This window comes from Denticeps clupeoides, chromosome 10, assembly GCF_900700375.1.
Source record: "Denticeps clupeoides chromosome 10, fDenClu1.1, whole genome shotgun sequence".
NCBI lineage: Eukaryota > Metazoa > Chordata > Actinopteri > Clupeiformes > Denticipitidae > Denticeps > Denticeps clupeoides.
Genome location: NC_041716.1, coordinates 20,540,204 through 20,557,189, shown reverse-complemented (window position 1 = coordinate 20,557,189; position 16,986 = coordinate 20,540,204). Strand labels below are relative to the sequence as shown.

Sequence of the window (16,986 nt, the reverse complement as noted above, 5' to 3'; positions counted from 1 at the left end):
TCACACACACCAATTAATTCAAATTGCTGACTGACTTAATTCCAGGATATTCCAATAGACACTAAAGCTTTGACTTATATTTCCACTTATAGAATTTATCAGATGCCCTTATCCATTGCTCAGGTACACAATGATAGTACATGGGAGCTGTTCACGTGACTGTGGTCTTCTGTTTCAAAGGTCAAAGGTCTTCTAGTTTAAAGGCTACAAACACCTCATCAAATGGTTTCTCCTAAGTAGGTCAAAATGACCCCCTTCATGAGCATATGGTTCTATATATTAGTTTATTTGACTACTTGTATGAATCTGAGGAACCACTGCAAGTTCACTGCACCGGAAATAACGACGTACAATGCACCTGTGTACCAGTATACACCAGTAAGGCCATGAACCAGTTAAATCCAGGAGCTCCACTAATACAAATACACATTGCATCTTGGTTGCAGGACGTAATTAGATGTGAGCAAAATGTGAGTCATTAAGTGTGCACTACCTGTAAACTGAACACACTGAGCGTGTCTGAGGTCTATTGAAGCGTCCGTACACGACTCTGTTCATGACAATTAGCCAGCTGCAATACGCGGACATTGCATCCGAGAAATACTGGAAATGTGGGTATATATCCTGACGTCCTCGTGTAATTCATACTGTAACCATTAATCAAGATAAAAGCTCCTGGCCTACAGCTGCCAAACACGCTGCTACGCCTACGGGCTAACTTGGGCTGCTAAAACTTTTAAAAACACTAAAATACAAACGCAACACAAGAGCCAGTGTCCAAAAATATAATTAGTTGTGCAAACACAGCAGTGAATACAATCAAGGCGCATATGAAGAAAACAGCAAAAAATAAAAATACGTTTACCTGTAATTGGTGTTCAGGTTGTTCTGTTGATGCCATCTTCTTGGCTTCTTACCTAGCTAGCTAAGCTAAACAGAGTGATTGACTGCTTTGGTCTGAAATAGTACAACTAGTAAATCCAGAAAAGACAAAAATCTCAAAGTTACAATTTTCTTCGGGAACGTCGAAACAAATTTCAGTAAATTAATAAATTAGTATTAAACGAATGCTTATGCAAAGGTTCGCTCCTGACCAAAGATGCTTTTCACGTATTTCACGTGCGATCGACTGTTTCGGTCTGACACAGGCCGACTAGCAGACGTCTTCTGTGTGTGTCCACAACCGCAGTCTTTCAAGTCGATGTCTACTCTGAGGCAAACATTCTGTAGGAAGCTGATTCCCTGCACAGTGCACTTCATAGTCAACGGGTGGATGCAGCAAACTGACAGTCTCACTCCATTTCCCAGAATGCAGCTGGCACACGTTTGTTTCGTTTGAACGTTTTGGAAAGTTGTCCTAGCAAAACCGCTCTACGAATCCATCTACTTTTGTTTTTAATGAATCATTGGACTCTAATTATTGGATCTAACCATAATTCCAGTGAAGAAATGACGGACTTAAAACCTTGTAAAGTGTGTCGTTTCGACCGCCAGAAATCGTATGGAGTAGTAGCGCACTCACTGGATCAACTCAAAACCAAAGGTAAAAGCTTTTTTCAATATTTTTCAATTCCGTCATATTTATGTGTTCCGTATAAAAAGCTCGATTGTTCTGGCGTGTTGCTTTGTGTAAAAACACTCGCGGCTGATTTACAGTCCACGTTTCATTCTTGCTCCAGCATGTCAGTACATGAGGCAACAATCTTTTTTTTGGTTGTATAAATGAAGATTACTGTTTATCCGACCACCGATTTCATCAGATCGCTGATACTTTTAATAGTTTGACTGAGAATGTATGAGCGTCACTGTGACCTGTCATGCGGCAGGGCGACATTCCATTCCGTAGCTCAGTAAGGGACCTTGTCTGTCTGTCTGTCTGCAGGGAGTGAACTGCTGGGTTTCTGCCCTGGTTCCACTGTGTCCGTCTTGCTGGAAGAGGATGGCACAGTCGTGGAGGATGAAGCCTACTTCTTGTGTCTCCCCTCGAACACAAAATTCATGCTCCTGCGTGATAAAGAGATGTGGTCCCCTGCTGTTAGGAGTGAGTGTGTGTGCATTTATTACAAGGTTTTATTCGGCTTAAAAGCAGGGTTAAGTGTCTTTCTCTCTCTCAGTTGACGGTGGCACAGCTTGGCTGCGCAGTGACTCGGTTGAAGCTGACGCCGTGGACCACGCCTCGGCTGAGACAGGAGCCTGGCAATGCCTGTCCAGTCAGCTAAAGCAGGACCTCACCGCCATCATTCTGATGTCTGAAGCGGAGCTCCAGGTAGGTGCTCTTCCCTGGAGGATTGGTTCTAATTAGAAACATATTTGTTGTGAGCTTGTGTGTCTGTGGCAGAGTCTGGTGGATGTACCGTGCTCAGACTTGGCCTCAGCCCTGGGCTTCGAGCCGAAGAAAGCTCAGTCTCTGCAGGACACTCTGCAGCAGGTGCTGGATCGGAGAGAGGAGCAGAGGCAGTCAAGAGAGCTGCTTCAGCTCTACCTGAAGACTGTGGAGACGGAGAGAGCTCAGGCAAGCATGCAAGAAAGTAAGAGAACGCTTGTATCATCTGGGGAGAAAAGGCCATGAATTAACCCACAGGGCACTTTGGATTAGATATAAAACAGCCACTAGGTGGCAGAATTGTACTGAAGAAAATCCCACCCTGCATATTTCTGTTCTTTTACGGTTCCATTAGAAACAATAAATTAATACAGCATCAATACTGGATACTGTTTTTAAAATGACCTTCCCATTATTAGGGTGGTAGTAGCCTAGTGGGTAACACACTCACCTATGAACCAGAGGACCCAGGTTCAAATCCCGCATTGTGTCCCTGAGCAAGACACTTAACCCTAAATTGCTGCAGGTGGAGACTGTCCCTGTAACTACTGATTGCAAGTCGCTCTGGCTAAGGGTGTCTAATAAATGCTGTAAATGTAATTATTTAAATAAATGCAGTGATTTTATGGTTTATAATTACGGTAGAACTAGTTCTAGAAGGATTGTTTCCTTCCTTTGCACTTACATCATAATGAAATTCATGACAATTGTCTTTCAGTATATTGTGTAACACTGATATTGTATAGCGCCCGGGGAGCTATGTGTGGGGACGGTGACCTCAGTGTCACCTTAACCATTCGATTATGAGTCCACTTCCTTAGCCGCTAGGCCACTGCTAACATTGTTGAATGTCACAGGTCACAGGTTTTTCTGTGATTCTCACCTCTGTTCTACCATTTCATAGTAAAAATAATGTTATATGTTAGATGTTAGTTTTGCCATTTACTTATACAGGTGAGGCTGTTGCTGAGGAAACAGAGGTGGACTCCTCGTCAGGAATCAGTTCCAGGACCCTGATGGTCCTAAAGGGCAAAACAAGTCCGGAGACGAGGCTCAGTGACCAGGAACTACAGGTGGGCCATTAAACTCCTCCTCTGCAGCCAGACTGTCATCCAGAAGTTAGGTCTTAGTAGTCGTATTGAATTGAATGTCGGTGCATGGTCATTTCCTCTTGGTGGCACTGTCTCACCATGTGAAAGGGTAACGCTACGTGCTTGTAACATTTTCGGGAAAAACAATTGGTGACTTACGCAGCAAGAGTTGCAAGCTACCATTCATGCTGCGTTTTTCAGATGGTGCTGAACAAGGGAGTGGCATCGATGGCACGGGTTCTGGGCTGGGAGGTAGACCGGGCATCTGCTCTGGTGATGGCCTGTGAGACGGAGCTGAAGGGGCGTCTTGGCAAGATCCAGGCTCTCCAGTCCATAAACTCACAAGCTCACCATGTGAGGTTGTCATCTACGACAGACAAAGACCAGGAACAAACCAAGCGCAAAAAAGCAGCAAAGTGACTATTATAACGTTCTTCTGTTTATGAAAAACAGATTTTAATGTAACTTATTTTCATTGTTTTGTTTTTAATGGTCTGTATTTAGAAATCCTTCCCTCATCAGCATAAATTTTATTTTATTTTATATTTTTAATGACCTAACACTGAATTTTAATTTTCTGAAAGAACTGACAATATTAAACATTTTTATTTTAATATGTGTTAATTTTATACAATACAAAACTGTGTGTTGATTTATGTATTTTAATGATGACCAACTCACATTAGTCATCATCACTGTTGATACATTACATGTGTAACTATAAATTGACAGGTAAACCTTTGCATTTAATGTTTTATGAATGATTAAATTCAATTTGTAGAGGTGTAGAAATGCTGTAATGTTATGTTAATACTAGGCTTGGGGTTTATAGCATGAAGTGCAGTGTTGTGTTAGCTCACACCAAAACACAAGTTCCTTTCATACCAATGAAAATATGGTAGTTCACATTCGCGCTAGTAGTACTTCTGCCAATTAACCATTTACAATGACAAAACCATTGATGCCTTTGCACTAAACCACAACAACAGGTGCTATTGTGCTGTTATGGAATAGAAAATGAATGATTTTCTAATCTCTCGTTCAGTTTTTAATCTGTGGGATGATGTGTAGATGTGTGTCATAGGTAGTGTGGTAGAAATCGGAATGGGCACTGACACCGGTCGTGTCAAAGTTGGTTTCAATCTTTAGTCACATAAACGCAATGTAGTAAATGCTGTAAGATGCTTGAATGAAGGTTCTATTTGCAGAAATGTTATCTTTATCTTTTCTTTCTTTATAAAAGTGATTGTCATTATAATACAGCACACAACAAAATGTGTCCTCTGCTTTTGACCCATCTCCCTTAGTGAGCAGCGGGCAGCCATGACAGGCGCCCGGGGACCAGTGTGTATGTATTACTCCCCTAAAAGGAAAGTGTAGGTTGAATTATACATTACATCGGCAGTGGGAAATGGCTACATGTGATTGTTCATTTCATTCCATTGTTATGTTGAAAAGAGAGAAAATTACTGGGGACAAGCATGTCATCGTTATTTTCCTGCCATATATAAGAATTGTGACAATCACTTCACTTTCGAATTATGTAAAAATGTCATTTTTACTAAGCTCTGTCACATAATAATCTCCTGGAATCCACCAGTGACTGTGTCTATAGGCATGGTCACTGTCAATGACAGGCAGTGGAGCCGTGTTTCTACTGTAAGTAAAGTATGTGCCAAATCCATCATAAACATCATCCTGTTTGCAGGATCCTATTACTGAGAACTCATGAATATGTAAATGCAGCTCCAGGACATTAAGTGAATAATAAAGTTGTCCTGCGGCCTCTAGACGCTGTTTTTAATGATGGGAGAAGAAAAGATCTCCTCTTGGGTAGAGCAGCACTCAGCAGTGGGCTGCTTTCGGTGGGGAAGATGTTCTGGCTTGCGTTCTAATGAGGCTCCGCAGACGCACCACCTCACATTAAAGAGTGCAGAGCAGATCCAGTTCCAATAAGAACAACTGACAGAAACACACGTTTTAGCACAGTGATGCTAGTGAGGATCACAATTACTTTATTCATTTTAAAAAATAAATTATAGCTTGCATAGTTTTTTTTATTCAGCACATTAGTACCAGAATGAATGTGCCTGTGAAGTAAAGTAGGATAAATAGGATGCAATCATTTCAGTGGGAAAATGTATAATATCTAGTTTTGTTGGATATCACATTTATTGTCTACAGTAATCCTGTCACAGGTCCTGATGAATTGTCTGGAAATCAGCACTGATCCTAGTACCGGTATATCACCACCCAGTCGCGATAGCGTAGAATGTCCATGATCATGTAGCAATGGAGGCAGTGTCATGCAGTCCTCTCCATGTTAAGTTGGAGAACATTGCCACTTTTTACACAACATTTCTCGGGCCTTTGTTATACCCTCACCTTCCACTAATTGTGGTACATTGCGATCATGAGTTGAATTGTGAATTATTGTGATGTTGTGGGCCCTGAAATGACAGTGGAGAGATAATTCCAGGAGTGGAGGACCCTGCAAGAATACAACAGTGGCTGTTTTGACAGAAGGAGCTGGTGGTTGTATAGACTCTGGATGCATTATACATGAAGGCTAAATGGTTTATGGCTCAAAAGCCTGGGGACACAAAGCAGCTCATTTACAATCTTAAACATTTCTGCATTAAGTTTGGGTGTTTTTATAATTGAAATGCAACAAGTGGTTCTTGGTTCAATGTCAGAATCACTGCTTATAAATAATGAATTTTATTCTAACCATATTGTGCATTTGATAATGCTGAAATGCTTGTGCAATGGCACAGAGGACAACGGCAAAGCAGGATTTTTTTCAGCTGTTCAGCGTCGTGAAAACCTTAAAGACCCTTTATAGGTATTTGTCACGGCCACAGGAGGCGCACGGACATCAAAGGGGGCATTGACCCAGAAGCAGACCCAGCACGGGTGGACGTTCATGTATAGAACACTAGTGGCAATCTTGTTCATTGGCTGCTCTTTGTTGGATTTTTTCACACCAATATCTTTACTGTGACTGACCCTGCCTCAAGATAACCGACTCGATTTTGACAACACTTTTTCTTTTTTTTACCCTTGACTGTACTGATTTTAGGCTAAATGTTGCTAAACCCTTGCTTGGCCCCTGACCAATCTACTGTCTTGCCTTCTGAAAGTTCCAACGCCATTTTTCTTGACCCACGATCCTCTTGACGGCCCGACCACGATCCAGCCCACCCGCGTGGAGCTTCCCCCTGGACCGCCCCACTCCCACGAGCGCCCTCGTACTCGTCCCCACTCCCACTCCTGCCCCTTTCCTGCTGTCATTACCTGACCTCTCCTCGTCCTCCAAGCATGTATGCGAGTGTGCCCCTGAATGTCGGCCATGACAGTATATTACTCTTGTGTGGTGAAAATCCTGAATGATTGCAGGATGCATTAATGACAGGTTTTTGTGATGAACAATGAAACCAAGATAAAAAAAATTTATAACTATATTACGAAAACAACTGAACAGACAGACTCTTTCTGATTTATTTTTATTTTGCTATTCAATACCTTTTTTTTTTTAGAAACTTTTTTTTATTAGACCATAAATGATCAATTGTATGCTGATCGACTGTTGCCCTCATATGACAAGAATCACATACACTTCTGAGATTCTTTTTATTAGCCTGATATGCAAGCAAAAATCTGAAAAAAGATCAGTTTGGAACTGGAATAGAGCATTAAAAGTTATTTGCCATGATGTCCTCTATCCAGGGCAAGTAGTTGTTCACTTTGGTGTATACTCCGTACTGCCCTGTTTTGGCACATTCATAGCCCCATGACACAACACCGCCCACAAACCAGCTTGCACTGATGCTGTCAAAGAAAGTAAAAGGTCCACCGCTATCACCCTGACATGCATCCTTCCCACCTTCCGGCACACCCGCACAGAACATGTTCTCAGTCACTTTGAGTTTTCCATGCTCTGTCTCAAGAAGGTCAAACACCGCTTTACACGTGTTAAAGTCGACCACAGGCAGGTCAATGTACCTGAGGTACAGCGTACCTTTGTTTGAAGACTCCCTGGACACTCCCCAGCCAGACACTATGCCCGTGTCTTCAGGCGTCAACGTGAATCTTGAGTCTCTACCGGGGAGGCACACTGGCATGACTGTGGCATTGACTGTCACCTTGTGTTCCATTTTCATCAGCGCAATGTCATTGTTGAAGTTGATGTTGTCGTGCTGATAGTCTGGATGTATGAAGACCTTCTCCAGTAGGCCCACCACAGCATCGGGGTCAGTGCGACTCACCAGCCCTGTCTTCACTCTCAGGCTAGAGACATCTCCATAGTCATAGACTACGTGAGCTGCCGTCAGCACCCAGTCATCGCTGATAAGGGCACCTCCACCCACGAAAATGTTCCTCTTCAGCACCAGAACCTGCCACGGGATTTCCTTCTTCTGCACCCTCTCACCTCCAATGATCCTCGACAGTTTTCCACTGTTAGGTTTTCCGCACACTTAAATGAAAAAGTAATATGCGTTCAATTAGACATCATTCTAAACGATAGATGGATTATTTGTGCATTTATAAAACAGACAATGAGCTCTGCTGTGTGCTTTGTTACTTACCAGGAAAACATTTTGGGGGATCATTTTTACCCTGTGAGTTTCTCCAGGAACCTTCATGGTCACATGTGTAAATTCCTAAAAATGTTGAATCGAATGCTTGAAATTGAATATCCTTATTGTTATCAGGGCTATTTAGAGTTGGACAGTCTGTAGGACAGACATTTTTGGCTGCAGTAGTTTTACCTTCTGTTGCATTTATCATGTCATAGAAAGGAGCATTGCAAGTATATTGGGAGACAGACTTGTATGTTGTTGTGGTGTAGGTGACAATTCCATTGATGATATCATCTGGTGGTCCACAATTAACAACTGTAATAAATAACAATAAACACCCTTTAATTGATGCCATGACAATTACAGGACTACATGTTGTGAATGACCATATGAAGGTGGTGTCAGTATATTTCTTTGCTCTTTATTTTTGAAGTAAACAGTATCCCAAATATTAAAAACACATCTCCATGACCCTGATGAATGTGGTCAGCAAGGTATGCTTCCCCATCTTCATCCCTCCGGTTCCAACAGGTTATGCTATGAATTAATCACCAACACCACACTGTCACACACACACACTCACACACACACATACTTGTACAAACTGGCAATGGTGAATTCCAAGTCCCATCTTTCTGGCATAGAGCCTGGTATGAATCCAGATACTCTTTACCCTGGAGTGAAGAACACATGCTCATCTTAACATACAACCTAACAGAAAAATTTGTGGATATAAAAAATAAACATATAGTAGATGGCCACTGTAAGGTGTGTGCAGCTACCTGTTTTATTTCATAGCCCCGCTCACATATTAACTCAAACTTGTCTGTAAAGATGAACCCAGACTGTTGAGGGTTGATGCGTCCATGAGCTGGAGCCACTGGGCTGGGGCATGGCATAGCTGAAGAGTAAATGAGATTTTGAATGGTTAATACAGTAATCACTGAAAGGGGATCAAAATTACAATTTCTTCAAGTATTGAAATTTTAATATATTTTGAGGTACTCTTGTGTGAAGTCATCTGCCTGTATGTGGTACCTCTGCTGGTGAACTTGAGCTTCCAACCCCTGTTTTTCCCTGATCCATCCGCAGTGAAAGTCACATGAACCTCATTACTTTGGGTTTCTATCCTGGAGGGCACCGTGTTTCCACAGAATGGGCCATATTCCTGTCGACCTGCTGAGATCTTCATGCGCATAAGGGGACAGACATGCAGGGACATAACATAAAGGTGAAGCATCCTATTTAATATATGCTTGGAGCGGCACAGTCATGCATCTCCTGAGACGTGGATAGCAGGGGGTAGAAACAGGCTGTTTAAAGGAGCATGAGGAAGAATACATTGTTTATTTAGCAGGCAGCAGCAGATTGATTAGTGTGTTTTAGAGAGTGAACAGATCACCAGGACCTACCCTGATGAACCCTGCTATGGTATTCTGGAGTCGATGAAGACACAGGTTTTACAAGGTATTGTCTTAGGACCTTTAATTTGCCTGAATTCAATTCAATCCAAACTGTCATTGTCATTGAATCTGACTTCTTGCTCTGTGTATGTTCTGTGAATTGAAACTAGGGGTGGTAGCAGTCTAGTGGGTAACACACTTGCCTATGAACCAGAAGACTCGGGTTCAAACCCCACCCTGAGAGTCTTCAGAGGGTCTCTCTGACTGATAAATTCCGTAAATGAAACATTCTATGAGAAACTGTAGAATATTAATCTACAGACTACAGCTACTGACAGATTTTGATTTAGTTTTCCTATGTTTGTAACTTATAAGGGCTTGGGAGCTTGACAAATGTTTGGTCATACAATTTTCATTCAGTCTTTAAATAGTATATAAACTAAAAATGTAAAAAAAAAGACTAGATTTGTTTCCATGTAAATGGGACAGATTGTAAAGATCTGCAGAATATACAGTGGAGAAAATTTCTATTTGACACACTGCGAATTTTCCCACACACAAATATTTTTTTTCATCACAGGTACAAGAAAACTGTGAGAGAGAATATAAAAAAAAATCCATAAAATCACTATTAAATAATTATTTAGTATTTTATTTTTAAAAAATATTTCATAAACTAGGTAAATAGAACTTAATATTTGGTACAGAAACATCTACAGAGATCAGATGTTTCCTGTAGTTCTTGACCAGGTTTGCACACACAGCAGCAGCGATTTTGGCCCACTCCTCCATACAGATCTTCTCCAGGTCATTCAGGTTCCATGACTGTCACTGGGCAACATGTGATTTTCTATTGGATTGAGGTCTGGAGACTGGCCAGGCAACTCCAAGACCTTGAAATGTGTTTTAAGATAATCTGTCTCATAGTTGAGTTTATGAAAATTACAGATCTCTCAATTCTTTGTAACTTAGCAGCAGTGTATCAAATATTTATTTTCCCCACTGTAAAAGCGCTTTCATGTGAGTATAGCATGGTTGTTGGTGATATAACAGTGACAGTGTGTGGCAGTGATGTTCCAATACTGGTTGTCAGGATAAGACTCTGGGAAGAGGTGAATGGAATAAGAGCTACAGAATGGACACTGCTATGGTATTCTGCAGTTGATGAAGACACAGTCCCATCTTATTAAATAATTTGATAGGGATAGTGTTGAATGAAGACCGGATCGATTAACAAAGTGAGAATATGTTGAGGAAATGCCAAAATGTGTATTCTGAAATGTTTACAATAACAACAATTTCTGATAAAAATGTTCTTGTTTCTGTTTGTCATGTCACAGTTGTTGTCATTTCAGTTACCAGTGATTTCTTATTTCTAAAATTATACCATCATGAAGTCACAATTAGAGGTGTACTGCCCTCATTTAGTTTGCTGAGCACTTCCAGCTACTGTAAGGACATAGCATGTGGCAGTGTGAGTCAGTGACGGATTTACTAAACCTTTAAGACGTCATACGGACAAGGGGTGTCTGGATGCGTCTCTACATCAAAAGGTTCCTGAAACTCCAGGGTCAGGAGGAAGCCCTCCAGCAGTCGTATGGTGTAGTCACACTGGCTGAGCTTGGGGTAGACGCTTGGGTAATCAGGGCTGGTCAGCTCCCCTGACCTTTCGGTGAATAGATGGCCACTGCAGGGCACTACAGGACACACAGAGCCATAGTTTTTCTCTTTTATACTAAATTCTGTACATGGCATGAAATAAAAAACAACAAGAGGACAAAATTATCCAAAGTTCAGTTCATTTATATAATTAGGGATTTTAAAAAGCTTATCAATTAATCTCATGGTATGATGTCAGTTTTCCCAGGGAGCAAAGAATAACAATTAACATGCATGTCCAGGCTGTTAATTGTGATTAATTACCCTGCATGGCTCACTGTTAGTGTGGCCAACAGGTATTCATTTGGTGAGAACTGTTCCCTCAGGAAAATGCAGTAATTAACCCACTCTCTCACTGACTGACAGAGATCAACTACCTGCAACTGTCTCTGAAGTTAGTCCCTTGTTTCATATTTTACGGGAGAAAAACCCACACTCAAAAGCCATTTTTTATGCAGAAACCAAGCAAAATAGTATGTATTTAAGTGAAATGACTTTCAATCTGAGGAGAAGCTTTTTCATCCAGCGGTATGGCTGATGGCTCAGTAATATATTATAAAATCTCCTGCATTGAAACAGTGGTCTGCTGAAGATGTGGATCTACAAATAAATCTAGAAATGTATACTTAAAGGAGCGAAGTCTATCTGTCTACAAAGCATGTCCTGTGTGCTGATGCTGACAGAATCAGAAAATTCACCTTGTGAGATTTATGTTGTATTTGTGTTTTCTAAACCAAAAATGTCACGCAAACACCAGAAATCAACCTAGTATTTTTGGAAGCCTTTTTTTTTTTTTTTAAATCAAAACCCTACGGGCTGATGATATGTCTGAATAGCAATGATTCATTCAGAGTCTGTGTGAAGATCAGGGACAGAAAAATGGACAATTTATTTATATGAACATTTATTCATCTTATCATCATGCCACGACATCACAATTTCTCTACTAGAGGGGTTCCTGGTGGGACAATTCTCTACACTTATATAGAAGTGCATCACATTCAGTTCAAAGTGTCAGGTGTAGTGCACCATTTGGGGTCAACACTAATGTAGGAGAGGTATGAAAGAAAACATTTTTCATAGGAAGTCCACCAACTGGGATCATTGTGTATAAGGGAATGCCGTATGGCACCAACTTTAAGGGAACACTAAAAAAACTTCTATATTTCTATATTATATATCTGTATTTGTTTGGTTGAGCTCTTCTGTCTGTGACCCTTACCAGTGCAGGCTCTGTTGTTCGAATGGAGCTGATACCCCACTCTGCAAGAGCAGAAATAGCCACCAACATAATTGTGGCAGTAGTGGTCACAAATGGGCTCTCCATCCTCTGTACTCAAGCACTCATCAATATCTGCCGAACATTAAAAATGTTAATACCAAAGAATGACACAGATAAAATCAGCTTAGAAGGTCAAATGTAATGACTAACTGTTCTATTTTTCATGTGGTTTATGTGCTGAATACTTCAATTCAAATTACTTATCCTGAATTCAGTCCAACCTAAATTCCAGGTTGTAAAATTGTATAAATATTAGTCCCCAATGTGCATTAAAATCCTTAAAAGCATGTTTCTTGGTTGATTATCCCTTATTTATCTTGACTAGATGAGAGAAACGCCAACATTTCACCATCAGCACTGTGTCCACCTCTCTAGTAATTTAAAGTCACTTAACAAGATAAGGTGATATCTCACCTTGTTGCTTAGCAACAACCCCCACTACTGGATCACAGATAAAAATATTTCATCACAGAAGCCAAAAATAAAGTTTTTCAGTTTCAGTAAAGAAGTTTGAAAAGTTTATACTGCTACAAATAACAAGTAAATAGTAGAAATGGAACAAGCACCATCTCTAAGCCAGTTAAAGATGCATGAAAGGTATGTGAATGCACAAAGAGGGGAAAAGTTGCAATGATGCAAGTAAAATGAAACCCAAGTGAAATGGAAACAGTTGGTGTTTCTACTTCTGGAGTTTACCTTGTGTGGTGTAAAAGGCCTGGAAACCAGTGAACTGGCCCTCATTGGAATAATCAGATTTGAACACCACTGACATGGTATTCTCTGCTGAGTAGAAGACGGTGTTCTTTGGTGCATCATTGTAATCTTTCTCCTCTTCACCACACAGGCGCACAGTATCCCTGCCTTCTGAAAAGACCTGTGGAAAAGAATGTTTCCAGTTGAGATGGTTCTCACAGAGCTTTACTTTACACTGACCTACTTCACTCCTTTACCTGAACATAGTCATATTCACACATGTAGGATGGCTCTAGACTGAAGGTCCTGAAGTAGAGCTTTACCCGGTGACCCTCTGGGACAGTGATGTTCCATACTAAATACTGGTTGTCAGGATAAGGCTCAGGGAACTGGGGAGAGGTGAAGCTATTGAATGGACCTGTTAACTCCACAGTCAGTGCTAACGGGAGGAGGGTGATAAGACATGCCACCGCACTGAAACAGACATGACAGCCAACAGGCGATGTCACTTACAGCAAAATATGGAGAAATAAAAAACAGAATATCACTTACCTCTTCATCTTCCTCTCTGTTTCAAAGATCAGGGGTTAAAAGGCACCTCTGTGTTGTTGATGACCTTCGCTCCTGCACTTCAGGTCAATGATCCAGTACTGAGTGAACACACATGTTCAATTCCATTGGTCAATTTATGGTGAAAACAGATGATTATAAAATGATACAGAACTGTTCCTGGCCATAATGCAATTCTTTATCATTATAAAATACCCTCAAATAACCAAAATATGTACATTTTATATATGCCCTTTAGATTGTCCAAATCTCAAAGAGCTGTCAGAATATGGGGGAAAGAAAGAGAAATAAAATGTATTGCTACATAGACTAAAACATGCTTTAAAACAAAATTAGAAAAGATTTGTAAAGTACAGAAAAATATTAAACACCAAAGGTTTTATGAAAAATAAAAGTTTTCAGCCCTCTTAACACCATGGATTGTCATGGAAGTCACTCACTTCCTGTTATAGGTTTATACTGTATAACAAAGCTGCCTGCAACTGACTGTGCATAAGAACAGAGAAGCCAGTAGGCTTGAGGCATCCAATGGCGGTGCACCCTGCCGATGGTAATCATTTTTGACAGTGTGGTGGTAATTACGGAGAGGTGTGATGTTGACATGCAAATACAAGGTATGAATGCAGGTCCTAAAAGAACTTCCTTTTTCATGTCCCAGTCAGCTCAGAAGAGACGAAGGGTGTGGAACACCTCCGTTCGGCAATCAGGACAGGAATTTTGCATGAATACAGGGCAGATTGCATCACTAGAAAACAAAAGGGAGAGCTGAAAGCCTTGTGTCTAACCATATGCCAATTACACGTTAAGAGCAGAATTAATTCTAAATGCTTTTGTAATGGCAGCCCTGCATTCAATTTTGCCTCACAGCGCCAAATGAAATGGGGTTTCAGCTGGCATTACACAAAAGATGTTTTCAGAGAGACCAATCGGGAGGAATGTTGAACAAGCAAGCTTATAACACGCCTTCTCTTCAGTTAGACCAGACTGGTAATGTCTGCTGGTGTATGCTGTGAATTATTATAATTATCACTGGCAGTACATGCCCTCTGTGATTATGCTCGTCTCTGTACTGTAACACGGTGACCTCTCTAGTCTGAGGCACTGCAGGGGTCACAGGGCTACGGTGTCATGTAGCTCAAGTGATTTGTGAGGAGGCAAAATCTCCACTTCTGCTTTCCTTTAATGAGTTTACTTATTCAGCATTGGTCTACAAATATTTTAATGTTTAAAAAAAGAAGCTAATCAAGAAACACCTTGAAGAAGGTAATTGTACGTAACCCCATTACCCTCTTAAAATATGGCGATATACACCAATTAGCTCTGTGTAAAACCCATATGAGCTACTTCTGTTCATTTGCCATTCCAAGCATTCTAATAATAAGATGATATTGACATGCCAGAAACGTCATTTTCCTGGTTTAATTGCATTTGCACTTAATATGAGGCAAAGAAAAATATAAATAAAGTAAGTGAAATCATTGATTGATTTCTGTATAATACTAAATAAAGTGCCTAGCCCTCATTCCATGGAAATGCAATATATTTGATCTCATTTGTCTGTTTAGTAGAAAAGATCAGCAGAACTCATTTTACATTAGGCAGCACATTTCTGTCATACTACTTAGTAAATAATTTACAATTCTTTTTCAAGAAGGTTGTGGAGAGAGAAGATTAGAAATGTTAAATATATAGCTGATACTGTAGAAGGTTGATTATTGGTTAATTGTACATAGAGTCCAGATCTCAAATCCAAAGCACTTTACATATTCACCTCTAATCAACACTTACCTGCAGATGATGATGGAACAGTGGTTCTGTACACACTTTTACACAATTTTAATTCGGCTGCACGGCATGATTTGCAGAATGGAGGGGATCACAGTAGTCACATGCAATGAGAGTGCGGTTTCATTCTCTCTGGGACAAGTTGTAAGCATCTCATATGAGATGGTCTATACCACAGATAATTATAGCACCTCTAGCTCTTAAAATTCTCTCATAGAACATAATAAACAATTTTAATTTAAAACTAAAATCATTTGACCTTACCTTGGAGGATTGTAGGATGGGAGATTCCAGGCCCATGAATTTTCATGTGTCAATGAAAACCCCACCACTTATCTCCAAGCCGTGGCCTTCCCCAAACCCTTAACAAGGTCAACACCATCATCTCTATCCTTTGCTGCTGAGTTGGATTTTCCTGCCTTTTTACAGGATCAAAGAGTTTTAAGCAACCAACCATGATTTATTGAGAGAATCCACATAGACCATGGAAAAATAATGCATTTATGTACCAAAATAAGACATGCCACCCATGTCCCCATCTGTGCTCCACATCCACTCAGTGTGCTCAAGATCAATATCTGCTGACTCCACAGTGGTGATTTTCACAAATTACTTTCAAGGAAACAAGACAAAACTCAATTCAATGTCTCCCATTAATTGAGCCTGGAACCTTGTATTTGACTTTTGCAGGTGGCAAAGTCTGTGTATGTGACTTATATGGCAAACAAGAGATTCTGATTGAAAACGTTCATACACTTATTTCAACTGATGTCAGCTGAGTGATGATTCCAGGAGGCTGATCTGTCTTAATGCTTAAATGAAATCCACATCTTTTTCACTGAAATTGTAAGCTAAGCCTAAGCTTAGGATCTCTGTGAAACCTAGGATCTCAGAGCACAATCAGTGCCATGGAAGGGTTCTAATCACCCGCTTCTAATGAGAGACAGCTGCAGGTGATTAGAACCCTTCCATGGCACTTCATAAGTCAGGCTAGGCAGCATTGCTGTATCATGTTTTTTGGTTTATTCCGTTTTTGCGGTTCTTACCTGTAATGCTGCAGGTGTGATTTTTTTATTTTTTGTATGTTTATTTTCTCTTATTAAATCACATTCTTTGCGCGTCTACATTTCTCCCGCACCCCTGGCCAAGATATCTGATTTTGATTGCGCAAATATCAGTAAATATTTTTGTGCCTGTCAAAAAGATTTTAGAACATGTTAATTATATACACACACACATATGCATGCATTCTTTAAAATAAATTAAAGCTGTTCGTGCAGCTACATTTTGTTAATACAAGCCAGAGACAATGAAAATGAAAGTGACGTGATTTTCACAGTGCATTAACGAAATGTGTCTTCTGCATTTAACCATCACCCTTGGCCCAGGGAGCAGTGTGTGGGGACGTTGCTTTGCTCAGTGGCACCTCAGTGACACCTTGGCGGTTTGGGTCTCAAACCAACAACCTTCTGATTGCGGGTCCATTTTCTTACGCAGCAGCGTTACGGGGTGGGGGACCATGAGCTGTTAGCGGTCATGTGGGCACTCGAGGAGTGGCGACACTGGCTGCAAAGCTGTGACACTTTCTGGTCTGGAC

General features: G+C 40.6%; 3 protein-coding genes across 3 annotated transcripts in view; 1 reads left to right on the top strand and 2 right to left on the bottom strand.

Moving 5' to 3' along the window:
• pex14 (peroxisomal biogenesis factor 14) overlaps positions 1–1,288 on the bottom strand; it is a 57,247-nt gene extending 55,959 nt beyond the window's left edge. Inside the window, exon 1 of the mRNA XM_028994380.1 lies at positions 866–1,288. Coding sequence (XP_028850213.1) covers positions 866–901 — 36 coding nt within the window. The 5' untranslated portion in view covers positions 902–1,288. The remainder of the gene's footprint in view (positions 1–865) is intronic.
• Positions 1,149–4,636, top strand: dffa (DNA fragmentation factor, alpha polypeptide). Its single transcript, XM_028994382.1, has 6 exons — positions 1,149–1,543; positions 1,883–2,041; positions 2,115–2,266; positions 2,339–2,528; positions 3,278–3,396; positions 3,616–4,636. The coding sequence occupies exons 1-6, from the start codon at positions 1,399–1,401 to the stop codon at positions 3,832–3,834; spliced, it is 984 nt and encodes a 327-aa protein (XP_028850215.1). The 5' UTR covers positions 1,149–1,398; the 3' UTR covers positions 3,835–4,636.
• Positions 4,637–7,109: 2,473 nt separating this feature from the next.
• On the bottom strand, positions 7,110–13,680 carry masp2 (MBL associated serine protease 2). Its single transcript, XM_028993451.1, has 11 exons — positions 13,587–13,680; positions 13,292–13,508; positions 13,038–13,215; positions 12,282–12,413; positions 10,901–11,097; positions 9,036–9,183; positions 8,780–8,898; positions 8,593–8,671; positions 8,187–8,312; positions 8,004–8,078; positions 7,110–7,891 (listed from the first exon to the last, which is right to left on the bottom strand). Exons 1-11 carry the CDS (start codon positions 13,592–13,594, stop codon positions 7,110–7,112), a joined length of 2,061 nt encoding a protein of 686 aa, XP_028849284.1. The 5' UTR covers positions 13,595–13,680.
• Between the last annotated feature and the right edge of the window lie 3,306 nt (positions 13,681–16,986).